The sequence below is a fragment of the Oryx dammah genome, unplaced genomic scaffold, assembly GCF_014754425.2.
Source record: "Oryx dammah isolate SB20612 unplaced genomic scaffold, SCBI_Odam_1.1 HiC_scaffold_8, whole genome shotgun sequence".
NCBI classification, from domain to species: domain Eukaryota; kingdom Metazoa; phylum Chordata; class Mammalia; order Artiodactyla; family Bovidae; genus Oryx; species Oryx dammah.
The window spans coordinates 6,918,310-6,934,361 of NW_024070192.1; the positions used below are offsets into that span (position 1 = coordinate 6,918,310).

General features: G+C 50.0%; 1 protein-coding gene and 1 non-coding gene across 3 annotated transcripts; both read right to left on the bottom strand.

The window, feature by feature from the left end:
• Positions 1–308: 308 nt before the first annotated feature.
• Positions 309–11,428, bottom strand: SLC25A19 (solute carrier family 25 member 19). Of its 2 annotated transcripts, XM_040244614.1 has the most exons (9): positions 11,347–11,403; positions 10,808–10,860; positions 9,850–9,924; positions 8,655–8,824; positions 8,322–8,477; positions 6,529–6,699; positions 5,351–5,534; positions 4,581–4,711; positions 309–1,822 (listed from the first exon to the last, which is right to left on the bottom strand). In XM_040244614.1, the coding sequence occupies exons 4-9, from the start codon at positions 8,784–8,786 to the stop codon at positions 1,640–1,642; spliced, it is 957 nt and encodes a 318-aa protein (XP_040100548.1). In that variant the 5' UTR covers positions 8,787–8,824; positions 9,850–9,924; positions 10,808–10,860; positions 11,347–11,403; the 3' UTR covers positions 309–1,639. The 2 variants fall into 2 exon arrangements, with proteins under 2 accessions (XP_040100548.1, XP_040100547.1); XM_040244613.1 differs by lacking the exon at positions 9,850–9,924 and having other exon boundaries at positions 11,347–11,428.
• LOC120867522 lies at positions 4,325–4,432 on the bottom strand. Its single transcript, XR_005721944.1, has one exon. It is a non-coding gene; the product is annotated as a U6 spliceosomal RNA (small nuclear RNA).
• Positions 11,429–16,052: the final 4,624 nt, after the last annotated feature.

Sequence of the window (16,052 nt, forward strand, 5' to 3'; positions counted from 1 at the left end):
ACATCCTGACTGATGGATGAGCAAGCGCCTGGCTCAGTCCGTCTTGGTCTGGGCTTGGGGAGAGGTGTGGGCTCAGCAGCCCAGACAGGGCCAGGTCGGAGGTCAACCCTGCGCCACAGGAAGGCATACAGGAGAGGCTGGGAAAGAACTGCCTTTTCCTGTAGCTTGGACAAGAAAGATGTGTTGATGGTGATTTCTGTATCCAGGGCTTGCTTCTCCCGCTCACAGAGCAGCCAAAGTGGTCTCCAGAAAATGGATCGAGGAAGAGAACCTCAGCTGCTGAGAAAGAAAACCAAAGAGCGGAGAGCTGAAGAGAATAAAGTTTACTTCCATGGATATCAAAAAATACATTCGGACAGTGGCCCCCTTGGGCAGCCACAAGCCTTGACTGCCAGACACCCTCTAGCCACACGTGGACCTTCATAATCAGCAACCAAGGGCAGGGAGGTTCCAGGATTCCAGACCAGAGAGGACACGGTAATGGTGAGAAGGGGCCCAGGACCCTGGGAGAGCCATGACACCCACCCATGGCTGCTCCTCGCTGCCACCTTCCTCAGCTGTCAGTGCAAGGGCTGGAGCTAGAACCGAGGTGAGGTCAGGGGAGCAGTCCTGCGTGGGGGTCCCCCTGCACAGCCAGCCTCTAGGGCCATGCTTCCCAGCGGGTGGGTCTTCTGTGATTCTCTTCTTTCGTACCCCTGGCTGTGTCTAGACTGTGGGTTCCTGTGCCTGGCAACTGCCGGGGCACCAGGTGTCCCCGCAGCAGGCAGCCTGCTCAACCCCTTCCTGCGGGGATTGTAGAGGATGCACCCAGCACCATGCTGGACCCAGGAGCTCACCAGCGGGCAGCTGATGCCTCCTGGCCCAGCCTAAGCTCCCACCCACTCAGGAGGGCTAACCCAGCCTTCAGCGAAAGAGTGATCCTGGGAGACTGAGGCAGAGGGCTGCTGCCTTTACCCACACCCCCGCCCCGTCAGCATACCCCCACTGCCGGTGGTGCCGCTGGGATCAGCTTTCCCTAGAGGCCCACAGGCTGGGACCAGTCCCGCCCAGGGAGAGAACAGCCTGAGCAGTGCCTTTATAGATACGGAGATCTGAGTACGGTGGAGTTTTTATATAAAGAGATCAATTCAGCTGGACTCTTTCCCTAGAACTAGAAGCAGAGCTGCCTGAGGGACACAACTGCAGAGCAAAGTAGAATGCAGGGAAGGCAAGGCTCCCTTCCTCCAGCTTTGGGAGGAGGGATGTGATTTAGAAGGGAAGGTGGAGGGGAAAGATTGCTTTCAGCTTTAACATCTATTAAATAGGTGGTGGGAGTAAGCATGGGGACCCTGTACAGGGCCCAGTCCAAGCCTCACGCTCACCCTGCGGCCCCGCCCAGAGTCAGGAGGGCTCTCTGGGCAGCCAGGCTCAGCAGGAGGGCAGCTGCTGCCCCCAGTGTCCGCCAGACAGAGGACGAACACCCAGCTCCTCCTGATGGGCCTCCCGGTGCCCTTCCAGTGGAATCCCGATGGCTCTTCGTGCCTGAGACAGCTGGCCTGGAGGGAACGACCAGGCAGCGCCTCTCTGTGCAACAGGAGACCGTTGATCAAGTCTTCTTCCAGGAGGGGAAGACCGCAGGCCACCCTTTCTGCCCTGGAGGCTAGCTGTCTGCCTTGCTCATGTGATGGAAGAAGTTACAGAAGAGCTCATACCAGAAGAATACCAAGCCAGTGGAGAGGGCGGCCTTCAGAAGGCTGGGAGACAGGCCTTTGAAGCAGCCCTGTGGCCCCTCCTCTCGCAGCACCTGCCCGGCGCAGTCCAGGAGGCCCTTGTAGCTTCGCACCTGGGGAGAGGAGAGGGTGGACACGTGGATATGAGCTCTGTTCTGTCAACACAGGGCCTGGCACATTCAGGTTCCCAGCAGACAGCTACTGGAAGAAGGAATGAATGCCAAGAAGATGGAAGAAGTGAACCTCATTCTTTCTCTTCCAGCTGGGCTAATTCAGGCTTCACAGAGAGGGGCGTGGAAATCAGCACTGGACAGAGCTCCTTCCTTCCTGCCGGGGAAGTTCCCACGGACAGAGGCCCTTAAGGACCCAGTGAGAGCTCTGGACCCTCTCCCAGAGGTGCTCTGACTGTGTGCCCCATCACTCCCTGCCCTCCTTGGGCAGTGGATCTGAATCTGGTCCTTGAGGGCTCTGAGCCTGACCAGTGTCACCAGGCTGGCCACCTCCAGTTGACCACAGATGGCTGCCGTGTCCCCAAGACACAGCTCGGCTCAAGCCTTGCTCAACCCCCAAAGCTCCAGGAACTCCCGAAGATGATAATCAAGAATCAAGTCCAAGCCACGTGGCCTGGTGTTCAGGGCCTTCCACCATTTGGCCTCAGCGTCCCTCGCTGATCTGCCTTTATTGCTCACTGGTCCACTCACGCGGCCCCCACCTCCAGCCACGCCTGCTCACACTACATCTCCGTTGGGAGCAGGGCCTCCCTCCTGTGTCCTGGTCTCTCACCAGCTCTCCCTGTCCAAATTCAAACCATCTCTTCAAACCAAGTTGGTCAAACCAAGTTGGTAATTGGAAAGAGGAGGTCATAAAACCTTGTGTACGACCCCATTTTTATTAAAATGTCCACGTGTTTTCTGCAAAGAAACAAAACAGTAGCAAGGACGGACCTGGGGGTGTTATGCTGAGTGAAATAAGTCAGAGAAAGACAAATGGTGCATGCTCTCACTAATGTGTGGGATCTAAAAAGTAAGCTACTGGTGACTAGAGGGACATGGGCAGGAGCAGGCGAGGAGTAGGGGATTAAGAGATACAAACAAACCACTAGAAAATAAATTACGTGGGACCTCCCTGGAGGTGCAGTGGTTAAGACTCCACACTTCCACTGCAAGCGGTGCGGGTTTGATCCCTGGTTGGGAAACAGATTCCACGTAGAGCCAAGAAATAAATAAGCAACAAGGATATACTGTGCAGTACAGGGAAATGTCGCCATTATTTTATAAGTAAGTGGAATATAAACTATAAAAATGTTGAATAAGTACGTTATACACCTGAAACTAACGTAGTATTGCAAATTGAGTATACTTCAGTAAGAGAAAGAGAGGGGGGAGAGGAAGGGAGACAGAGACAGAGAAAGAGAGGAAGGAAGAGAGAGAACTACTACAGCTCAAGGTTCTGTGTGATCCTCTCCGGGTGGGTGGTGGTGGATTTACCTGTGACTTTATCTTCCTTTTTGTCTAATATCTCTGAAGTTTTCTACAAGGAAACTGTACTATAATCTGTAAGCCCCCTTCTTTCTCCCTGACCAAGCCGTGCATTCTTCCCTTCCTAACCCCCATTCCATGCCCTCTCACTCCTCTGCCGTCTGTCAGGCACGTTGTGCTGTGACATCTTCTTGCTGTGACATCCCAGGGTCCCAGGTTCCAGAGGGAGAAGCCCTGAAGTCACCCAGCCCTGCCTTCCACCCCGCACCGCCCCACCGCCTACCACCTTGGTCTTTCACAAAATCAGCGCCCCACAAGGAGTAGATGAAAACCCAGTATGTGAAAATCGAAGCAGATTAAGGAATGACTATTAACATTACAAAATTACCTACAATGGGGCTTCTCTGATGGCAAACCCTTCAAGTGAATTTAAAATATAATTTAGTTGGTCAGATTTAATTCAACCCTATCCTGGGATATCTATAGCATAAAGCAAAGAACCCCATACACCAGTATGAGCCTGCTTCTCTGTGTTGATATCTTGGGGATCTTTCTTATATGAGTAAACTCTTGGTCCCCAAATGAACTGAATGCTTTGTAAGAGCAGAGCCTGAGTGTGCCTTCTCCTGGGTCTCTGCATGGCGCCCAACACATGCAAGGCTTTGCTCGTGGCTTCCCGTTTGCTCAGGGGTCCCCAGTGTGAGATAAAATTCAGATTTCAGGGCAAGACAAGACAAATCTAAACATAAAAATTCTTCTCCGCTCTTCGGCTGCCCTCTCCCTGCACTGTGCCTCACGTTATCTGTATTTTGCGTTGACCAGACCTTTTCCATCGGCGGGAATACCTGCCCAACCATAGACAGCAACATTCTCCCAGCATCAACAAGGCAACTCCTTAAAGACAATGTTCCTTCTTGATCTCATAAGGGGTCACATGACCCACTATGATGGTGCTTAGATCAGGATTATGTAAACTGTCAATAATGTTTGATGCACAGCCCTCTGTCTCAAACAAAACTTAATCTAAACTGTGTGTCAACGTCCAGCGGGAAGGACAGTTCTCAGAGCTTTCTGAGATGCTCCTCCTGGGTTATAATCCTCAATTTTTCCAATTCTCTCTTAGATCACCTTTTTTTTTTTAATCCAGAGCACTGCATGAATTTGCGTGTCACCCTTGCACAGGGGCCATGCTGATCTTCTCTGGATTATTCCAATTTTAGTGCACATGCTCCCCAAGGCAAGCACTGATTAAATTTCCATGGACACCAGGGCCAGGTTGGGGGTGAGAGGGCTGGGGGAGCCAAAGCTGCCTGACGGGCAGGCGCCGACCCTCGCTCCTTCACACACCTGGTGAGCGGCCAGGATCAGAGCTGTCTGCTGGGGGACGGCTCACCTGGCCAAAGGAGGCTCGGGCCTGCTCAAACCCTCCGACCTGCAGCCGTTTCTTAAAGAGGTCCAGCGGGTACGTGAGGGTCTTGCTGATGACGCCAGCTCCGCTGCCACAAAGCAGGTTTTTGAAGTTTCCTGGACCAGAGATGTGGGATGGAGGGGGGAAAAAGGAGAGAAATGCGGTCTAGGGTAAACGTCAAGGTTATACCTTCTAATTCGGAGCCATAAAACAAAACCTTACAAGCACCCTTGATCTCAGAATTTAACCCAGAGCAAGAGAACCCAGGAACGCGGTCCCTTTCATCAAGGATGACGGCGGACTGCAGGTTGGACAGGCTGATGGCAGAAGGGGTGTGAGCCTGGAACACGCATCGCCCCAGCGGGAGGCAATCGGGGCCTGCAGGCTCTGCCACGTGACCTGGGTCATGCTCAGGAGGGAACAGGATGCCCGTGCCCCTCCCCAGCTTCCCAAATGAAAACCAAATCAAACACGTAAACAAAACCAGGCTGTCTGCAAGTTGGACCTTGGACAAAAATGAAAACCATGACTGGTGGCTGGAGATAACAGTGGCAAGAGCTGAAACAAAGTAATCTGTGAGTGAACGGATTTGTTTTGCTGGCTGCACTAGAGCGGGGGGTTCAGAGGTTTGCGGTGTCCTAGCTGCTGCGGGAAAGCCTTCCTTCCCACCCGACTCAGAAAGAGATGCTATGGCTGGGGAGTGGGGTGGTGGGGGAGCGAGACCCAGATCCCCTTTCCCGGGAGGGTGGTCTTACCGTTTTTCTTGCCTTCGGCCGGCAAGGCCCACTCGTAGGCACGCTTCAAGGAGCTGTAGATGGAGAACTGGAACCCCGCGTAGGGGAAGATGGCGATCAAGGTGGGGTTCAGGCCTTTGTAGAAGACCAAGGGGCCTTCAGTCCTGTACATAGTCACCACGGCGTCTCGCAGGGTTTTATAGACCTGGACACCACACGTGCAATGATGAACAAGGTTATTTCAGTCTGAGAACCCAGCCCGCCAGGTATATTTCCCCGAGCCTAGAAACCAGCTACCAGGGGTGTTACTTCTCCTGCCAGGATGACAAAGAAAATGCTGGGCCAAGGGTGGGATTGCCCAGCAGCTCCCATTCTGGCTATTTACACCACGGGCTTCCCAAGGAGTGCACAGAAATATGTGGGACTGTAAAAGGTGTGAAGTCCACCCTTGGATGATCCGTTTTATAATTTACAGCGTGCGTGCCTGCATGCTCAGTCGCACCTGACTCTTTTGTGACCCCACGGACTATAGCCCGCCAGGCTCCTCTGCTCATGGGATTTTCCAGGCAAGAATACAGAAGTGGGTAGCCAATTCCTTCTCCAGGGGATCTTCCTAACCCAAGGATTGAAACCGAGCCTCCTGCATTGGCAGGCGGATTTTGTACCACTGAGCCACTGGGGAAACCCATGCATATACTTAACCCTTCTTAAACTGTCAACAGGCAATCTTTATGATAGAGATTGAGGACGGTTTTAAGTATACTTCCATTCGACATATATTCTATATATTTTTTGCAGTGGTCCAGCGGGGCTAACTTTGCCTGCCTGTGGGTACTGCAAGGCAACGCACTGACCAAGGGTGACTGATAGAAAAGTCTGCCCCAGGCAGGGAGGCCCTCTTCACACTTGCTCCCAGATGCTGGCAGCTATACTGAAGGCTTCCGCCCTCAGAACTTGCACAAAAGGGTTGGGAAGGCCCTTTGGTGTTTGTTCTCTTTCCCGCCAGGTTCTGTGTCCCCTCAGGAGGCTGTTAGCACCTTGTCTGGTGCCGAGAGCAGTCACAGTTTCGGGGATAGGCTGAAGGGCCTGAAGACCCCCACTCCCCTCCCCCAGCTTTGTTCCCTCTAAGGAAAAGGGCCCCCACCCTGTCACACACCCCCCAATCCCTCGGGCACCCCTTTTCTGACCTGGCCACTCACCCTGGGCTCACCCTGAGCTGCAAAGCGGGTGCGCAGCACGTCCACGGGATGCACGGCGAGGGTGGCCACGCAGGCGGACAGGCCGCCGCACAAAAAGTGCACGGAGAAGTCGCGGGCATCGCGCATGCTGGCCCTGTGCACCAGCTCGGTCAGCACTTCAAACGACAAAAACTGCAAGGGTGCGTGACAGCGTCATGGATAAACAGCCCCGGACGCTTCCCCTCCACCCCGTGACCGGGAGATACTCTCCTTGAGCAGGGACAGAATTCAATAAACACGGAACCTGTGCCCTTTCACTCTGAGCAGAGCCAAACACCCAAGGGCTAAAGAAACATGCGAGGGAGTTTTTACATCAGAAAATTCTACGCAGAAACTAGACTGTGAGTTGTCTAAAGTAACAGACAACAGTTTACGATTTTAGAATTATCTCTGACATCCTTTAGCAGCTAAGAATTGGAGGGTATTTTTTAAGTGGATGAACAATGAATTGTATATTCAGCTCCTGGCATCATTCTATCTTCTTGGATGCAAGTTAAAATAAATAAGCAAATAAGGGAGCAAAAAAAAGAAAGAAAATTCTACTCAGGAATTCCCTGGAGGTCCAGTGGTTAGGACTTAGTGCTCTAGCTGCCATGGCCCTGGGTTCAATCCCTGGTTGGGAACCTAGGATCCTGCAAGCCACAGAGTGAGACCAAAAATAGAAGAAAAAAGAAAGGAAAGAAAATTCTATTCATCACTTAGTTTCCTGACAACTGAGAAAAGATGGTCATCGTCTGATTCTAGGCTGGGCACCCTTTCAGAGCAGCAAGCCGTGGCCCTGAGGCTGAAATTCCATTGGGAGAATTCCATACATTCCATATTCCATGGTGGAAGCCCCCCTTGGGCTCAGATCCTTCTCCATCCAACTCACGGAAGCTCGGGGTGCTGAGAGCACATGTTGCTGCATGAACCCACCAGCATGCAGCGTCCGCGCACTGGCTCAGCGCTAGAGCTGCAGGGCATGTGACCTGAGCAACCCCTGTGATGTCACAGGAAGAGCAGGCAGGGCAGTTCTGTTGCTGGCCGCCCGGCTGGAGTCCTGGCTCGGCCACTTTCCACCTAGCGACTTTGGCTAGGCTAATTACGCTCTTTTTTACGTCTTCTCATCAGTAAAATGGGGGTGACAACAGAGCCTACTGAAGGACTGCTGTGAGATAGTGGATATGACATGCTTTTCCAGGCCCCCAATTAGCATGGTGCAGGGTTGGCTATTTCATCACCACCTCTGTACAACTACAGACTACACGTTGAGGGGTGAACTGGCCCTCAGCTGAACAAATGCGTAACAGACAAGAAGCCTGGACCCTAACCCTAGCCTCGCCACCTATGGGCTGTGTGGCCTCAGGCAGCTTGCTCAACCTCTCTGTGAGCCACGAAATGCCTGCTGCACCTTCCTCACAGCGCTGCTGGGAAGTTCAGAGGAAGCACAAACATGAAAATGCTACTTTGAAAAAGAAAAGTGTTCGTACTGCCATCTGCCAAGCCCCTCTGGGCCTGGCATCAAGACAGTCTCCTGGACACAATGCCTCATGTTCTGTGGGTGCCAAGTCCCCAGCCTTGGGTGATGTGGGGAAGGGGACGCTCCTGGTCTATGTCTTCCATCGCCAAGTAGCTTCCCCACCAAGGCAAGTGGGAAGTGTGTGACTACGTCCTGTTGCCTTACCCCAGGCGGCCCGGGTGCCCACCCTACCACCCCTGGTTCCTCCATTGTGCAACATGACCCCAGGGGCCTGGCCGCTTCCCCTGCCACCTACTTGGACAGCTCCATAGCCTATGGAGAGAAGCTGGGCTGGGATGTGCCCTTTCCAGAATGCTGTTGGGCCCTCCTCTTGAAGAATCTGTCTCCCGGCCTGCAGGATTCCATGGTATTTTGCATTGGGGTCACTGCGAGACAGGCGCTCAATCTGAAGCTAGGTATCAAAATGGAAATGATCAGGATGATGGGGGTGGGCAGGGGTAGGCAGGAGGAGTTTCAGAGATGGCAATAAAGAGCTTCTTCACAAAACTCCAAGCCCCAGGAGCCGCTTTGGCAAAAGAGAGTGAATTGGTCCTCCAGCCCATTACACGGATAACAGAGGAAAGGGTACCTGGAAGCGGATTTTGATGACATCCAAGGGGCTGATCAGCACCCGAGTGACAAGTCCGGACACAGACCCAGCCACGGCCACCTCAAGATTGGAGATATTCCTGTCATCTGCTTTGGGGTCATAGCCCACCATCCCTGCCTCTGGCCCATACGATGTCCATCGGCTTCAAGCTAAACGGGAGAGACAAAGAGTAAACACTAGAGCAAGTGCTTAGGGTCCCTGCTCACACTCCCCAGAGCAGCCCTCCTGAAACAACCCCCCAGAGCAGAGCCCACATCCTCTCCTTATCCTGCTTTATTCTTCTCTGGAGCATTTAAATACTGGACATTGATTCTATACATCTGTTTCTTGTCTCTCTTCCCCACTAGAATTCGAGCCACTCTTTTGAAAAAGAAAAATAGCAAGATATACATGCGCTCAATTGATAAAGAATCCACCTGCGATGCAGAAGATCTGAGCTTGATCCCTGGGTTGGGAAGATCCCCTGGAGAAGGGAATGGCTACCCACTCCAGTATTCTGGCCTGGAGAACTCCATGGACTGTATAGTCCATGGGGTCACAAAGAGTCCGACACGACTGAGCGACTTTCACTGTACCAACGTATAAAGAATAGGGGGAAAGTCTGCAAGGACACACACACCCCGACAGGTTGGTGAGGTTACCTCTGGGCGGAGGGCTGGCAAGGGAAGAGGGAGGACAGGTCTCCCTTTTTCTATATGGACTGAATTCATTATGCCCCACCCTCCCGCCTCCCAAGCCCCAGCTAAAACGAAATATAAAATGATTTCCAAAGAGACTTCAGGGCTTCCCTGGTGGCTCACTGGTAAAGAATCTGCCTGCCAGTGCATGAGACATGGGTTCGATCCCTGATCCAGGAAGATCCCACATGCCGAGGAACAGCTAGGCTGGCGCACCACAACTTCTGAGTCTGTGCTCTAGAGCCTGGGAGCTGCAACTCCTGAGCCCATGGGCAGCAACAACTGAAGCCCCTCGCCCTAGAGCCCGCGCTCCACAAGAGAAGCCACCGCAGTGAGAAGCCCACACCCGGCAATGAAGAGCAGGCCCTGCTCACTGCAAGCAGAGAAAGCCCACGTGCAGCAATAAAGACCCAGCACAGCCAAAAAGTAAGTATATAAAATAAAAAATTATTTAAAAAAGAGAGAGAGACTTCAGAATTAACCTAGTTCTTGAATACCTGGTGGCAAGGCTGGTAAGGAATCCGCCTGCAAAGCGGGAGACCTGGGTTTCATCCCTGGGTTGGGGAGATCCCCTGGAGAAGGGAAAGGCTGCCCACTCTGAGCAACTCGCTTTTGTTTTTGAATACTTTTAGGAACAGGAGAATCAGGGTGCACACAGTGACCCCCTTCACCCCGCTATTGTCTCTTTTTCTCCTTTCATCCTCCCAAGTCCTTACTTTTCTGAAACTTCCAAAATAGCACTCCAATCCATCTTTAAAATTAACAAGGCACATCCATGGGGCTCGACTGGCAACGTATTGTAAAATAATATCTTATTCAAGGTCTAATGGGGTCTTCCCCAGCGGTCCAGTGGTTAGGACTCGGCACTTCCACGGCTGGGGCCCAGGTCTGATCCCTGATTGGGAACTAAGATCCTGCAAGCCTTGCAGCATGGCAGAAAAAAAATAAAACCCAAAATACTAATGGTATGAAACCTCCCACCCCCTGCCAGGAATGTGCCTGCCCCTTGGTAACTTCCCCCCAGACCCTCAAAGGAGACCTCGGTTTTCCCATCAAGTTCTCTTTGATGCTAACTCAGGCTGCGACTCCCAGGGCACCTGTGAGGAGCAGTTTAAATGTGAAGCAGGTGAATGAGAGGCAGGGTCTCTCCACAGGTTACTCAGAGACTGCTCGGGTCACACAGAACAGTGTCAGTTCCCTGCTGTCATGGAGGGAAGGTGGCATTTCTATAAGTAGCTCTGCATAGCTGGTCACAATCTTAAACCCAAGATCAATTTCTGATTCGCTCATGTACCGCGGGCAGGTTTATTTATCCTAGGCTCAGTTTTTCTTCTGGAAAATGGGAATGACAGTGGTCCCGCCTAACGAGATTCCTGGGAGAATCATGCAAGATACTAGGTAAAAGTCTTATACACGTGAAGGGGCTTGCTGAATACAATTCATTAGTGGCCTTACTTTTTCCGCTTGCTTAAAATTTCCTTCTTGTAGCAAAAAGCCTTGATATTTATCTAGAGACAAAATGAACACGAAACACGATTATAAGCATGATATAATAAAGTATCAGAAGGTGGGAGGGGTGCCTTGGAGTGAACAAGGGCAGGTGTGTGTGTGTGGGGTGGGTGTGTGTCCGCTTTCGCCACCCCAGGCGGGAGCCCCTGGGGTTCAGATATGCAGGAGCCCCGCGGTAAGCCTCGCCCCTGAGCCCACGTGCTCAGCCGAGGGTCTCTACAGATGTCCCCGCGTATGGATACCGGTGTCCACATGTGCTTCAGGGCGTGTGTTTGTACCCCGGGTCCAAGAAAACGCCCGCGAGGCGTGAACCCGCGTGTACAGACAGGTGCCCCGGGTGTGTCCAGGGTTTCGCTTCCTGCGCCCCTGAAGATGCTTCACGGCCCCCGCCCCCGCGTGAGGACCTGCGCGTGTGGTCGCCCCCAAGGAATGAGGGTGCAGGTCTCCGAGCGGACAGCGAGAGGGCGGAGGCAGAGGTCACTCACCGGGATGAGAGGGCTCGGCTCCTGTCGCTCGCCTCTCCCTCCTCGCGCAGTCTAACAGTAAAACTTAACTGAGCTTGGCGGTAACTGACAGGCTTCTGGGCCAATCACAGCACAGCTTCCGACAGACGCTAAACCAATGGTTGTACCGGGCACCACCACCCCCCCCACCCCGCCCCCGCCATCGACGCCTATTGCAAGGGGTTGCTTGGCAGTGTAGTCCTCTGCGACCAAGGCCAGCCCCTGCGAGGCGCAGAGCCTACTGGGAGATGTAGGCCCTCGGCGCGCGCGTGCGCAAACGTCTCCCTCGCGTTCGAGGGAGGCGGGTCCAGAAGCCCGGCTGCGTCCGAAGAAGGTCGCCGCGCCGAGTCGGGCGTGTGCCTCGGGTCAGACTGCTGGCGGGCGGAAGTTTAGGGCACGCTGGACTTGACCCGCATTCGTCAAAACTTTCTTAGTTCCAGTACCCGGATACTCTAAACTTGGAAAAGATGGCGGGAAGTTTAGCAAAAGCCTGGGGAAGAGAACAGATGAGTTTTTAAGACCGGGACGAGGACGGCAAAAACACAGAGATTTTGTTTTCCCCCTAGGGTTTATTATGCGTGAAAGGGTTAGTCGCTCAGCTCATTATGAAAATAATATAAAAATATATAGACACAGACAATGTAGAAATGGAAGGGGGAAATGACTCACCCTACCACTCTCATCCTAGAAGCATCAGCATTTTGCAGGACAGTCTTTCTTCCCGATTTTCAAACGGTGTTTTTCACATTAGCGCAATAATTTTGATGCATAGTTAAAAAACATTTTTATTGCACAATGTAAAACTGTTGCGGGGAACTTCCCTGGAAGCCCAGTGGTTAAGACTCCACACGCTTCCAATGCAGGGGGCATGCGTAAACTAAGATCCGGCACCTGGAGAGGCAAGCAAGCAAGCAAATAAATAAATGCATACATATACAAAAGTAGAGCGAACAGCCCAATGAACCATCGTAGAGTCATTACTCAACTTCAACAATTAACCAACTCTTGGTCAGTCTCCTTTTCCTCTATATCTGCACCTAAGTGTTGCTGTTACTTGAGTCTAATAATTAATTGATTCCCTAATACCTTCCAAAGGTTATTGGTCAATGAGTTTATTATTATCATTATGAATACATATTTTATATCTATCATTGTGAACACATAGATTTGTGTCTGTCAGTCCGAACACTGTATTACTGTTTGTCCTTTTTCAATCCACTGCGATTTCCATCCACAGTAATTATTATCCTAATTGATACTCGTATTTTCCCATAGTTGGCCAGTGGGTGCCTATTTAAGTTGGAACCTGAATCTTTTTGACACACCCACTAGTTTCCTTGTTTTCTGGCATGACAAAGCGTTCTAGGCTCCTCACAATTTTCTGCACAGCTTTATTGAGGTGTAACAGACATACAGTTGACACGTTTCCAAAGTGAACAATTTTATGTTTTGACCTGTGGTGTACATTACCATGAGAGAGTGAACCTACATCCATCGCCTTAAACGATTCCTCACGCCTCTTTATGATCCCTCCCCCTTGCCCTCTCTTCTCCCTTCCCAAGCAATCTCTGATCTGCTGTTAGTTTGCATTTTATAGACTTCCATATAAATGGAATTATACATGACATGATGTTCTTTTTTTCTGGCTCCTTTCCCTCAGTATAATTATCTAGAGATTCATCCATCTGTGTGTATTATTTTTTAATATTATTATTTTAAAAGCAATATTTATTTATTTTTGGCTGTGCTGGGTCGTTGTTGCTGCGCGAGGGCTTTCCCTAGCTGCGGCAAGCGATGGCCACTCTCTAGCTGTAGCTCGGGCTTCTCGTTGCAGTGGCTTCTCTTGAGGAGCACCAGCTCTAAAGTGTGGGGGCTCCAGCAGTTGCTGCACGTGAGCTCAGTAGTTGTTTTCAAGGGCTTAGTTGCCCTGCAGTAAGTGGGATTTTCTGGGACCAGGGATGGAACCAGTGTCCCCTGCATGGTAAGGTGGAGTCTTAATCACTATATCAGTAGGGAAGCTGTGTGTGTTATTAATTGATCCCCTTGTATTGCTGAGTCGTATTCTATTGTATGGGTATACAAGAATTTTTTTTTATCCATTCACCTGTTGATGGACACTTGGGTTGCTTCCAGTTTTTAGCTCTTACAAACGAAGCCCTATTGATAGGGACAGAGTAGGAGAATGAAATAGTTTCGAAATCCTGCTAGGGGATAAAAGACAGAAAGGGAATTTTAAGGGAATTTGGGAGACTGTTGTAAGCTAATAACTACTCAGGAAAAGAATCGAGTAACCTAGCAAAAAAGAAATGCAAGTAGGCAAAGAGATTATCTGAGGAGGCTTTACAAATAGTTGAGAAAAGAACAAAAGTGAAAGGCAAGGGAGAAAGGGAAAGATATACTTAACTGAGTGCAGAGTTCCAGAGAATAGCAAGGAGCAATAAGAAGGCCTTCTTAAATGAACAATGCAAAGAAATAGAGGAAAACGATAGAATAGTAAAGGTTAGAGATGTCTTCAAGAAAATTCGAGATATCAAGGGAACATTTCATGCAAAGATGGGCACAGTAAAGGACAGAACTGGTAACGACCTAACCGAAGCAGAAGAGATTAAGAAGAGGTGGCGAGAATATGTGAAGAATTATACAAAAAAGATCTTAATCACCCGGATAACCACAATGATGTGGTCACTCACCTAGAGCCAGACATCCTGGAATGTGAAGTCAAGTGGGCCTTAGGAAGCATCATTACAAACAAAGCTAGTGGAGGTGATGGAATTGCAGCTGAGCTACTTCAAATCCTAAAAGATGCTGTTAAAGTGCTGCACTCAATATGCCAGCAAATTTGGAAAACACAGCAGTGGCTATAGGACTGGAAAAGGTCAGTTTTCATTCCAATCCCAAAGAAAGGCAATGCCAAAGAATGCTCAAACTTCTGTACAGTTGCCCTCATTTCACTTGCTAGCAAGTTCAGTTCAGTTCAGTCACTCAGTCGTGTCCAACTCTTTGCGACCCCATGAATCACAGCACACCAGGCCTCCCTGTCCATCACCAACTCCCGGAGTTCACTCAGATTCACGTCCATCGAGTCAGTGATGCCATCCAGCCATCTCATCCTCTGTCATCCCCTTTTCCTCCTGCCCGTAATCCCTCCCAGCATCAGAGTCTTTTCCAATGAGTCAACTCTTCTCATGAGGTGGCCAAAGTACTGGAGTTTCAGCTTTAGCATCATTCCTTCCAAAGAAATCCCAGGGTTGATCTCCTTTAAATGGACTGGTTGGATCTCCTTGCAGTCCAAGGGACTCTCAAGAGTCTTCTCCAACACCACAGCTCAAAAGCATCAATTCTTCGGCGCTCAGCCTTCTTCACAGTCCAACTCTCACATCCATACATGACTACTGGAAAAACCACAGCCTTGACTAGACAGACCTTAGTTGGCAAAGTAATGTCTCTGCTTTTGAATGTGCTATCTAGGTAGGTCATAACTTTTCTTCCAAGGAGTAAGCGTCTTTTAATTTCATGGCTGCAGCCACCATCTGCAGTGATTTTGGAACCCCCAAAAATAGTCTTGACACTGTTTCCACTGTTTCCCCATCTATTTCCCATGAAGTGATGGGACCAGATGCCATGATCTTCGTTTTCTGAATGTTGAGCTTTAAGCCAACTTTTTCACTCTCCTCTTTCACTTTCATCAAGAGGCTTTTTAGTTCCTCTTCACTTTCTGCCATAAGGGTGGTGTCATCTGCATATCTGAGGTTATTGATATTTCTCCCGGCAATCTTGATTCCAGCTTGTGCTTCTTCCAGTCCAGCATTTCTCATGATGTACTCTGCATATAAGTTAAATATGCTCAAAATCCTTTAAGCTAGGCTTCAGCAGTAGGTGAACTGAGAACCACAAGCTGGGTTTAGAAAAGGCAGAAGAATCAGGGATCAAATGGCCAAAATTCATTGGATTATAGAGAAAGCAAGGGAACTCCAGAATATCTACTTCTGCTTCCCTGACTACGCTAAAGTCTTTGACTATGTGGATCACAACAAACTGGAAAATTCTTAAAGAAGTGGGAATACAGACCACTTTACCTACCTCCTGAGAAATCTGTATGCAGGTGAAGAAGCATCAGTTAGAACCAGAAATGGAACAATGGATTGTTGAAAATTGGGAAGGGAGTATGTCAAGGTTGTATATTGTCACATTGCTTATTTAACTTATATGCAGAGTATATCATGCAAAATGAGGGGCTCAGTGAATCACAAACTGGAATCAAGATTTCCAGGAGAAATATCAACAACCTCAGATATGCAAATGATACCACTCTAATGGCAGAAATTGAAGAGGAACTAAATAGTCTCTGAATAAGGGTGAAAAAAGAGAGTGAAAAAGTTGGCTTACAACTCAACATTCAGAAAACTAAGATCATAGCATCCGATACCATCACTTCATGGCAAATAGAAGGGGAAAAAGTAGAAGTAGTGACATATTTTATTTCCTTGAGCTCCAAAATCACTGCAGATGGTGAGTGCAGCCATGATATTAGATGTTTGTTCCTTGGAAGGAAAGTCATGACAAAATTAGACATCATATTAAAAAACAGAGATATAACTTTGCCAACAAAGATCCGTATAGTCAAAGCTATGGTTTTTCCAGTAGTCATGTATGGATGTGAGTTGGACCATAAAGAAGGCCCAGCACAA